The 11,587-nt window shown below is 33.4% G+C and overlaps 1 protein-coding gene across 1 annotated transcript; it reads right to left on the bottom strand.

The window, feature by feature from the left end:
- Nucleotides 1-698: 698 nt before the first annotated feature.
- Nucleotides 699-3,671, bottom strand: LOC124924320 (leucine-rich repeat receptor protein kinase HPCA1-like). Its single transcript, XM_047464377.1, has 12 exons — nucleotides 3,438-3,671; nucleotides 3,216-3,339; nucleotides 3,076-3,147; nucleotides 2,920-2,994; nucleotides 2,766-2,837; nucleotides 2,534-2,695; nucleotides 2,366-2,440; nucleotides 2,140-2,276; nucleotides 1,906-2,042; nucleotides 1,606-1,825; nucleotides 1,305-1,540; nucleotides 699-1,228 (listed from the first exon to the last, which is right to left on the bottom strand). Exons 1-12 carry the CDS (start codon nucleotides 3,523-3,525, stop codon nucleotides 770-772), a joined length of 1,857 nt encoding a protein of 618 aa, XP_047320333.1. The 5' UTR covers nucleotides 3,526-3,671; the 3' UTR covers nucleotides 699-769.
- Between the last annotated feature and the right edge of the window lie 7,916 nt (nucleotides 3,672-11,587).

The following is an 11,587-nucleotide window of genomic DNA, read 5'->3' as shown; positions in this document are numbered from 1 at the left end:
ATAACATTATAGTTGAAAGAACATAACATTGTAGTTAAAAGAACATGACATTTCAGTTATATATAGTTTATGAACAAAACTAAATACAGTTCATTTCTCTTATTAAAAACAGAGAAAATAACGACATTACAATATTTTCTTGAACAATTAATAATGATACTTGGACAAACCTCTCTACATTCAGGGGTTACAAACTGGAAGCGGGAGATAGGGAGCGGACAACCGAATGGAGGGAGGTCGGAAATCGTAGTCGATGGAGAACGGACGGAGGTCAGAAATCGGACGGAAATTGCAGACGATGAAGGCGCTAGAGAGCGGACAACCGAAGATGAGAATGGAGAGAGGTCGAAAATCGTATTCGACGGAGAACGGACGGAGATCAGAAATTGGACGGAAATCGTAGACGATGAAGGCGCTGGAGTTTGTAGAATCATTAGATGATGATCTTGAGTGAGAGAGTGAGCGGTGAGATGAGCGGTAAATGTGAAATTAATGGCGGACTTCTAGGTGCTTCTGGGTTAATATTTTTTTTTTTGGCCTACCTACGTGGCCACGTAGACAGTCGCTGGGAGAATCGCTCTCCCAGTAGCTGTCTGTATCATTTCTCATTCTATCGATCATACGTTCCACACATCTCATTTCACACATTTATCGATCTAATTTTAATTCTCATTCCCTTATTTGCTTATTTGAACTATGCACTTCTTAAATATAAATGTTCAAATATAAATTTTCAATTGTGTCAATGTAAATGAACTGTTTTCCTTCCTTACTTTGGTTCTAGAGGTGAATGAGGGAAAACCCAACTATAAACAAAGGGGCTTTCATCATTGTAAGGATGGTTAAATCTTTGGCTATTCCATTCGTAGTTTTCAAACATAACCGGGGACTCAACTTCAGGATTCAAGCCAGCCAATTGCATTATGATCTCGATTTCTTTCACCACTTGTCCCATTGTCGGTCTCTCGTCTGCAGTCTCAATAACACATCTCAAAGCAACATCAACAAACTTCTCCAAACCGTTCAGTACTGTTGTGCCCAACAGGAAAGGGTCAATAACTTCTTGAATGTTGTTTCCCATTCTTTGTCGCACTTCTCTTACTATGTATTTACCTTTTTCTATCGGTTGTTTAGCAGTTACCAGTTCAAGCAACGTCACTCCAAAGCTATAAACATCGCTCTTTTCAGTCAACTGATTCGTCATGTAGTATTCTGGGTCCATGTATCCCTGTAAACCAATGATTAATTTGGTTCAAATTTGCAATTAACTTTCTTTTTAGAAATCAATAAGAAAAAATACAAACCATAGTGCCGTTGACTTGAGTAGTGATATGTGTTTGGTCAGGGTTTCCAATAGCCTTGGAGAGACCGAAATCTGCAACCTTAGCATTAAAGAGATCATCTAGTAAAATATTATTGGACTTAATGTCTCTATGTATGATTGGAGGATCAACAAGTTCATGTAAATATTGTAATCCTCTAGCTGCCCCGAGAACTATCCGAAGCCTTCTTGCCCAATCCAATTTGAATCCTAATTGTCCTGCGAAAAAGGAATTTAGATTTGACCTGAAAGGCTGAAAGACAGACTATTGTTTAGAATAGTACCTGAAAGGCTATCTTTTAGAGTACCATTTAGGATATACTCATAAACCAATATTTGCTCGCTTCGATCGTAACAAAATCCAACCAGGCTAACGACATTCTTGTGGTGGACCCTTGATAAAAGCTCAATCTCACTTTTGAACTCAACTGCTCCTTGCATGGATCCTTTCATTGCTCTTTTAATTGCAATCATTTTCCCATTTGGAAGTGTTCCAATATACACCTATATATAAAAAAAGCCTAGTTATGTAGAATTACATAAACATTGCTGAAGTTGGGTGATTTCTTTAGTATCTTTAGTACCTTGCCATAACTACCAGAGCCAATATCATTGGCCTCGGAGAAATTATTCGAATATTTCTTCACCTCTTCGAAAGTGAATGCCTTGGCTCCTTTCAACTGAGGAATGTTACCACTACTTTTGTCAGGGATCCAAGAAGCTGCATCAAGGGGAGAAAATAAAATAGTACAAGCCCTACAAACAATAATAGGACATTGTTATGTTATGTAGAATTTGAGTCTTGTTTTTCTTTTTACCAAAAGGATTGTTCTGCTTGTCAGCCTTTTCAGCTCTTTTCTTTTGACGGAAAGCAACAACTCCTGCAAGGATAGCCAGCATGACAAGAACAAACCCACCAATGGATGCCCCAATTATAATACTATAATGGGACTTGCTAGAAGCAGAATCTGCACATGAACGAAATTTATAATTCAGATCACGTTTTTCATATCAATTATGGGCGGATTAAAATAGATCTCTTACAGGTGTATCAAATTCATGTTTGAATTGAAAAGTGTAGGTGGGATTGTGCCGTTAAGTTGATTCCCTCCAAAATGACTGAAATTTATCCATGGAGAAAAAGAAATCAAATTGAAGCCAACTGAAGACTAATCAGAACTCAAATGGGTAAGTAGAGAAAAAAATACACACAAGTGTTTCGCGTTAACCAATAGATCAAGACCGGGAGAAGTTGCATTAGAGACGGGGATAGTTCCAGTGAGCCTATTTTCAGCAATATCAAGCCAATCAAGCTCATTCAAGTTACCAAGCGATGGAGGAATCGGCCCACTTAGACTGTTTGAAGTTAAAGACCTGCAATGAACATGATAATAATAACAAGTCTTTTCTAAATGTAAAGGCTAAATATGAAAGAATTCCTTACAGAAAGGTGAGTCGATTTAATGATCCTAAGGTGTCTGGAATTGGACCCGAAAAACTACAACCCTTCAGAATTCTGACAGATAAATGTGACCAATTATTTTAGAGAGCAACATTCTACACTAGTAATAGAGTAGTAGATGAATGAATTTTCTTACAAAATTGACAACTTAGTCAACTTTCCAATTGATGGAGGAATAGGCCCCGATAAGCCCTTGTTATTTGAAAGATCCCTTATAAACCGAAAAATGAAAATTGGAATTGTTTTGTGCAGTCGATTTGAAAAGGATATGAATATTATTCACTAAACTCACAATGATTGTAATCCATCCAGCGATGCGATATCTCCAGTAAGTTGGCCAATTATGCCCATGCCTCCTAATGTTCTGGAATTTCAACAACAAATAAGAGAACATTATTCAAACTCTGTTAACTCTATTGAAGGAACTCTTACATGGATATAATGCGTGAATTTGTGCAGTTAATTCCTTCCCAAGGACTTTTTCCACATGGATCTGTCCCAACCCAACTAGGCGGTGTGTTACTCCACAATTCCTGTAGAGCTCTTAAGGCATTTACTACACACCATCAAATTATGCAAAAGTATTCAGAATGTTATGCAAAAAAATTGTCTTGGACATTTCATCGAACAGTTGACAGGTGTTCCATAACTTACCATCGTGATAATTTGTAAGAGACTGAACATATACCAGCAGAGATTGCGTACAGATTAAGACCATGAAGATTAACTCTATGGTACCCATCTTTCATGAAGCACAATTATGAACAGGAATAGCCAAACTAAACTCTTCTTCTTCTTTTGTGTGTATGGCTTGTTCATGGTTCTAGTTTCCAAAATCATTGACCATTGCCAAGTCATATTCCGTTGTAAAATTCTTTCATTGAAATAAGAATTTGTTGTCTCCATCAACACTGACTTTGTAATTGACATTGACTTTGTACTTGACAATGACGCAGAGTCTATTGGTTACACAAGATTAGAGAAACTGTAAATTGAAATTAAACTAAACCATAGCAATTAAGAATACCTTGAAATGGAAATGTGCATTATTAAGATGCTACATTAGCCAATTAAGAATGTGCCAAAAAAATGACAACTTAGGGCTAGTTCAAGATGTAATACTTTTAAAACCAAATAAAGTATCTTGAATAACTCAAATCAAATTTATATTGGCTATAAGTTGATCCATTAAACCCAGATAAGATCTTCTGCTATCGAATTGGGTGTTCCCCTGTTGCGGATCAATCAAAGTTCAGCATTATTATAATATTAATAAATTAAAACTGGGTTGAAAGGAAGAAAGAGAACCCGGAACCCGTATTTTATTCCGGGTTCAGCAGAAATGGAAATGAGTGAAGCTTCTTTCGCTTCACTCTATTTTACATGACCATTGAAGAGACAGTCTATACTGTTTTACATAAGGTTGTCCATGTAAAACTGATTGATATATATTCACTCAGGTGAATATAAAATACGTTCATGTAAAAGCAGTTTATATGATAGAAGTGAAACAAACTTCACTTGATATTAAATTTGTAAGATATTTAAATGAATTTACTTTAATTATTTTATATGATTATATATTAAATAAAATTTTAAAACAAAATATTTTAAAATTCATTTGTAAGATATTTTTAAAAAATATATTTAAATTATTATATATTTTATATAATTATATATTAAATATATGTAAATGTTCATGTAAAACCACTAACACATTTATGTAAAAACATTTATACGTTAATGTAAAAGCATTTATGCTTTCATTTAAGTCTGCAAAAAATATTAAAAAAAAACAAGCGCTACCAAGTGAAACTAGTTTCACCTGGGTATTTACAGCGCTCAAATGAGTGAAACAAGCACTACCAGGTGAAGCACTCAATATTTACAGCGCTGATAGAAGTGAAGCAAACTTCACTTGATATTTACATTTGTAAGATATTTAAATTAGTTTATTTTAATTATTTTATACGATTATATATTAAATATATATATATATATATAACAATATATTCAAAAAATTTTGTAATATATTTAAATAAATTTATAAAATAAAATATTTTTAAATTTATTTGTAAGATATTTAAAAAAAATTATTTAAATTATTTTATATTTTATATAATTATATATTAAATATATATAAATGTTCATGTAAAACCATTAACACATTTATGTAAAAATATTTATATGTTCATGTAAAATCATTTATGTCTTCATTTAAGTCTGCAATATAATAAAAAAACAAGCGCTACCAGGTGAAGCTTGCTTCACCTGGGTATTCACAGCGCTCAAATGAGTGAAACAAGCACCACTAGGTGAAGTTTGCTTCACTCAATATTTACAGCGTTTATAGAAGTGAAGCAAACTTCACTTGATATTAAATTTGTAAGATATTTAAATGAATTTACTTTAATTATTTTATATGATTATATTATATATATATATATATATATGTATATATATATATATAAAACAACATGTTCATTTTTTTTTTGTAATATATTTAAATAAATTTGTAAAACAAAATATTTTATAATTTATTTGTAAGATATTTTTAAAAAAAATATTTAAACTATTTTATATTTTATATAATTATATATTAAATATATGTAAATGTTCATGTAAAAACCATTAACACATTTATGTAAAAACATTTATACGTTAATGTAAAAACATTTATGCCTTCATGTAAGTCAGCAAAAAATATATAAAAAAAACAAGTGCTATTAGGTGAAGCTTGCTTCACCTGAGTATTTACAGCGCTCAAATGAGTGAAACAAGCACTACCAGGTGAAGCTTGCTTCACTCAATATTTACAGTGTTGATAAAAGTGAAGCAAACTTCACTTGATATTAACATTTGTAAGATATTTAAATTATTTTATTTTAATTATTTTTTATATGATTATATATATATATATATATATATATATATATATATAACACAACATGTTCAAAATTTTTTGTAATATATTTAAATAAATTTGTAAAACAAAATATTTTAAAATTTATTTTTAAGATATTTAAAAAAAAATATTTAAATTATTTTATATTGTATATAATTATATATTAAATATATATAAATGTTTATGTAAAATCATTAACACATTTACGTAAAAGCATTTATATGTTCATGTAAAAGTATTTATGTCTTCACGTAAGTCTTCAAAAGAATAAAAAAATAAAAACAAACTACCAGGTGAACTTTGCTTCACTTGATAGCGCTTGTTTTTTTTTTATTCTTTTGCAGATTTACATGAAGGCATAAATTTTTTTACATGAACGTATAAATGTTTTTACATAAATATGTTAGTGGTTTTACATGAACATTTATATATATTTAATATATAATTATATACAATATAAAATAATTTAAATATACATATTTTTTAAATATCTTAAAAATAAATTTTAAAATATTTTGTTTTACAAATTTATTTAAATATATTAAAAAAAATTTAATATTTTGTTTTACAAATTCATTTAAATATATTTACAAATTAATTTAAATATCTTACAAATGTAAATATGAAGTGAAGTTTGCTTCACTTATATGAGCGCTGTAAATATTGAGTGAAATAAGCTTCACCTGGTAGTGCTTGTTTCACTCATTTGAGCGCTGTAAATACTTAGGTGAAGCTAGCTTCACCTGGTAGCGCTTGTTTTTTTATTTATATTTTTTGCAGACTTAAATGAAGGCATAAATGCTTTTACATTAACGTATAAATGTTTTTACATAAATGTGTTAGTGGTTTACATGAACATTATATATATTTAATATATAATTATATAAAATATAAAATAATTTAAATATTTTTGTAAAAATATCTGACAAATAAATTTTAAAATATTTTGTTTTAAAAATTTATTTAAATATATTACAAAAAAATTTGAACATATTTTTTTTTTTATATATATATTTAATATATAATCTAAAGTAAATTCATTTAAATATCTTACAAATTTAATATCAAGTGAAGTTTGCTTCACTTCTATCATATAAACAACTTTTACATGAACGTATTTTATATTCACCTGAGTGAATATATATCAATCAGTTTTACATGGACAACCTTATGTAAAACAGTGTAGACTGTCTCTTCAATGGTCATGTAAAACAGAGTGAAGCGAAGGAAGCTTCACTCATTTCCATTTCTGCTGAACCCGGAATAAAATACGGGTTCCGGGTTCTCTTTCTTCCTTTCAACCCAATTTTAATTTATTAATATAATAATAATGCTGAATTTTGATTGGTCTGCAACAGGGGAACACCCAATTCGGTAGCAGAAGATCTGATCTGCATTAAACCTATCAAAAAAAAAATGTGCATAATCAATAGGATACATTAGCTAATACTTTACAAAAGTTAACTGGTTATTTGTTTATATTTATCTATTTCAACAAGTTTGAAATAAAAAACAGACCAATTCTGTATTTAGTAAATGTATAGAGATAAAGAATTTATTAGAATGAAAAGTTATTCTTGATTGTATTTTTTTATTATAAAAATATTAAGTATAAGTATTTATACTGATTATACTATAACTTGTTAACTAATAGTTAAATAATTAAATCAATTCTTAATTATTTTTATTTTGCCATGTAAAAGACCAAACCTATATGTGAGTAATTGTTTATGATAAATTTTAATGAAATCAATTTCAAAATATTTTGTGCGAGCATGAAATACTAGATTTGTTGATAAAAATAAAACACTAAGTCATACTATAATATTGTAGCTGAAAATAGCGAGACACAAAGTTCACTTAGTAAAAAATGAATCCAACACAGATCAGCACTTGCATGTGCAAGAGCACGGTATTCAGATTCAGTACTGGAATAAGCCGCAACTTATTGTTTCTTAGAGTTTCAAAAAATTAGATTATCGCTAGGAAAAGTACAATAGTCGGGTGTAGATCTACGGTCATCAGGACATCCTGCCTAATCATCATCATCATAAGTGGTAAGAGTAAGTTGTGACGTTGAACGAATAAAAATTCCATGACGAGGAGTGTGTTTGAGATATCATAGAATGCGTTTTACTGTTGTGTAATGAGAAGTTGTCGGAGATTGCATGTATTGACATGTTCGTTAACAACGAAAAATAACTCATGACGAGTTAGTGTGAGAACTGAAGTGCTCATACTATGTTTCGATATTGGAAATGAACTTCTAAAGGATCTCTATCATATTTGGAGGGAGAAGAGCTAAAAGAATCTTCTAAAGTATCTCTATCATATTTGGAGAGAGAAGAGCTAGAAGAGTTGAAGCATATTAGCACGAGTTAAAATGTCATCCACATATTTGGATTGACAAAGAAACATGCCATATTATGTGCGTGTTGCTTATATTCCAAGAAAATAGTGTATTTTACTCAAATCTTTATCTGGAAATAAATGATTTAAACGACAAATTACTTCTTTAATAAAATATTAGAGTTTCTCGAAAGAATAATATCATCCATGTTAGATAAAATTAGACCGGTTAAATAGAACTTAACAAAAACAAACTTCCTGTGCAGGACGGTTAAAAAATCCAACCGGTCAAATAATTCAACCGGTCAAGCAACCCAACCGACCAAAAACCTGACCGATCAGGAAGACAAGACCGGTCAGAAGAAAAGACCAAAACCGGAAGTCATCCGGTTAACCTAAACAACCGACCGATGCAAATAGATACTTTGAGTATCTGTTAAAGATGATACCAAAGGACATATCTGAGTATTGCCATATTCATACAAGTCTGAGGACAATCTGCAAGCTGCAGAAGACCGTCAGACAGGATCTTTCCACTCCAGGATAATCAGAGACGCAATCCTCCAAGTACAAGCAACTGTCCAACCGATAGTTGCCATACTAAGTAAAAGAAAAACCTAGCCGGTTTGACCTATACACTAGAAGTCTAGACCGCCAGGTCTGAATCACTAAACCTCTGCTCAACCAATCAGATTCAAGGTGATGAAATGTGACCGTTGGCACATTTCACCTATAAAAGAAGGAGCTGAAGAGGAATAAATGCGGTTACAAATTTAGAGAAGTCTTCAACAACCCAAGTCACAAACTGTGTTTTATCTCTCTAAGATTAAGAGCTCAAGTATTTATTTGAAGTAAGATTACAATTTCGGTTAGAATTGTACGGGTGTTATCGAGCAGAAAATAAGTTTCGATCGGATTGTGTTTGTGTATTCATTAGTGAATATCCTTCTCGCGGTTTCGAGAGGAAGGGGCGACGTAGGAGCTTTATCTCCGAACATCCATAAAAACCTATCTTGTTATTTACTTTCTGCCTTACACTCTAACCGATTCTATCTGAACTGACTTACTGAATCCCAAACCGACCCACCATACTCCAAACCGACTTCATCCAAATCCGGTTCTGCCTATCATGTGTGTGTGCTGCTTCAACCTGAAACAAACCACTTCCGCACTTGAACTCGGTTCAAGGGTTTGTGACAGTTTGTGTAGTATTGAAACCCCGGTGTTAATCTCTAACCGGATTAATCACCAACCGTTAAGTGAAACGAGCTAACCGACCAGACCCCGGTCCGCCAGCCGCGACCTAGATCCTAACAATTGGTATCAGATCAGTTAGTTTCAATACTCAAGCAAACATGTCTTTTGATAAGCCTCCAATTCTAGAAGGTGACGATTTCGCCAACTGGAAGGTACGCATGCACCTGCACTTAATTACCATGGATGACGAGATGCAGTTCATCCTGACTGAAGGACCGGTAAAGATTGACAAAGGCAGAAAGAATTGGACAACTGATGATAAGAGAAAAAACAATCTGGACAATCATGCTAGAAACCGTATCATCAACGGTTTGGACATGAACACTTTTTGTAAGGTCAGAGACTGCAAAACCGCAAAGGAAATATGGGATATGGTGATTCAAATTCATGAGGGAAACGAAAGAACCAAGGAAAATAAGATAATGGTGGCTACCCAGAAGTTCGAAAACATCAAGATGAAACCGGGAGAAATAATGAGGGAGTATAGTGACCGGTTCACAGATGTGATAGACGAGCTATCAACTCTTGGAAAGAAGTATGACAACAAGGAAGTTATCATGAATGCGTTAAGGTCTCTTCCAAGTGCATGGGATATAAAGACAATGGTGATGAGGGAATCAAACTGTCTAAGCAAGATGAAGCTACACGATGTGTTCGAAGATCTTAAGGCATATGAGTTTGAAATGAGATCTAGGATTGAAGATAAAGTTTCCGCCTCAACCTCCACAAAAGCCTTAGTCACATCCATAGAACCGGTTGCCCCTGCACCGATCAGAACCGCTGAACAGTTTACCGAGGATGCCATGACTATGCTTGCACAAAAATTTGGCAGATTCATGAAGAGAAGCCAACCGACAAACAACAACTATAACTACGGTGATAAATCTAATGTTAGATGTTATAATTGCAATTGTTTGGGACATTTCAGGTGGGAATGCAGAAAACCGAGACGGGATGACCGGAAACCGGACGATCAGAACCACCGAAATAACTATCCACAAACCGGTGAAGGAAGCGAAGTTCAGAAAGCGCTGATAGCCGATGATGGAGGAAGCTTATGGGCACACAGTGACAGCGATGACGAACTCACATGTCTCATGGCAAACGAGGAACAAGTATTTGACTCTCCTTGTGAAGAATTTACTAAAGATGAGTTATTTAATGCACTAAATGATATGGTAGTAGAGTATAAGAACCTATTAACACTAATACCAATCCAACTCAACTTTAGAACCGACCCCATAGAACCAGCCTTGTCCGAACCTTACACCAGTAGTGTTCAACCTAACGAAATCTTAGAAACCAAGGCAGTACCTGAACTATCCTCTAAGACCGAACAACTCAAGGAGTCAGTTCAAGAGTTGATCGAGGAGGAAGATGCCCGAACCCAGTATCGAATAGCCGCATGGAAAAGATCCAGTGAAATGGTGAACCGATTGTCTAGATACAGCAGACATCCCAAATGCATGTTTGGGCTTGGATACAAAAACAACAGATCCAGCAACCGGAACCATTCCGACAAAATGAGGCTCATGAAGGATAATCTTCCCTTTGTAAGTTTTGTCAAGAGCTCCTTAACCTACAATGAGGAAAAAAGTGCCTCATATCCAGAAGACGAACTAATCTATATAGGTCCAACTGACTCCGAAAAATGACTTCATCCTGAGAAAAGGAAAGCCAACCGGCCTAAAGGTAAGCAAGCCGATCCACGACCGCATAGGATAAACCAAAGGCCACCTTTGGGTAAGGCACTCTTAGGAAAACAGAAAGACGCCAAACCGAGTGCAGGAAAACTAGTCAAAACCATAACCGGAAAAGTTGTCCGACTTATTAAAGTTTGGATACCTAAGGGACTAATCACTTGTGGACCCAAGTAAATGTGGGTACCAAATATATGTCAATATGTATATTTTGCAGGATATGAAGAAACGGCTAGGGAACTCTGAATGGTACCTGGACAGCGGTTGTTCCAGACACATGACTAGAAACAAAAACCTTCTAACTGACATCAGAATAGAAACCGGTGCAATGATTGTCTTCGGTGATAACTCAAGAGGTAGAACTGTGGGCAAGGGTAAGATTGTCCATGGTAATTTAACAATTGATAATGTACTTTTAGTTGAAAACCTACACTTTAACTTGCTGAGCATTAGCCAAATGTGTGATGTTGGATACACTATAGAATTTCTGAAACATGCATGCTTAGTTAAAAACTCCCAGGGTAACATACTACTAACCGGAAATAGGTTAGGAAACATATACAAGGTAAACTGGAAAAATGAAGTAGAACATC

The sequence above is a fragment of the Impatiens glandulifera genome, chromosome 2 (genome assembly GCF_907164915.1).
Source record: "Impatiens glandulifera chromosome 2, dImpGla2.1, whole genome shotgun sequence".
In the NCBI taxonomy this organism is placed as follows: domain Eukaryota; kingdom Viridiplantae; phylum Streptophyta; class Magnoliopsida; order Ericales; family Balsaminaceae; genus Impatiens; species Impatiens glandulifera.
The sequence above is the reverse complement of the archived record's forward strand: the minus strand, read 5'-3'. Positions and strand labels throughout refer to the sequence as shown.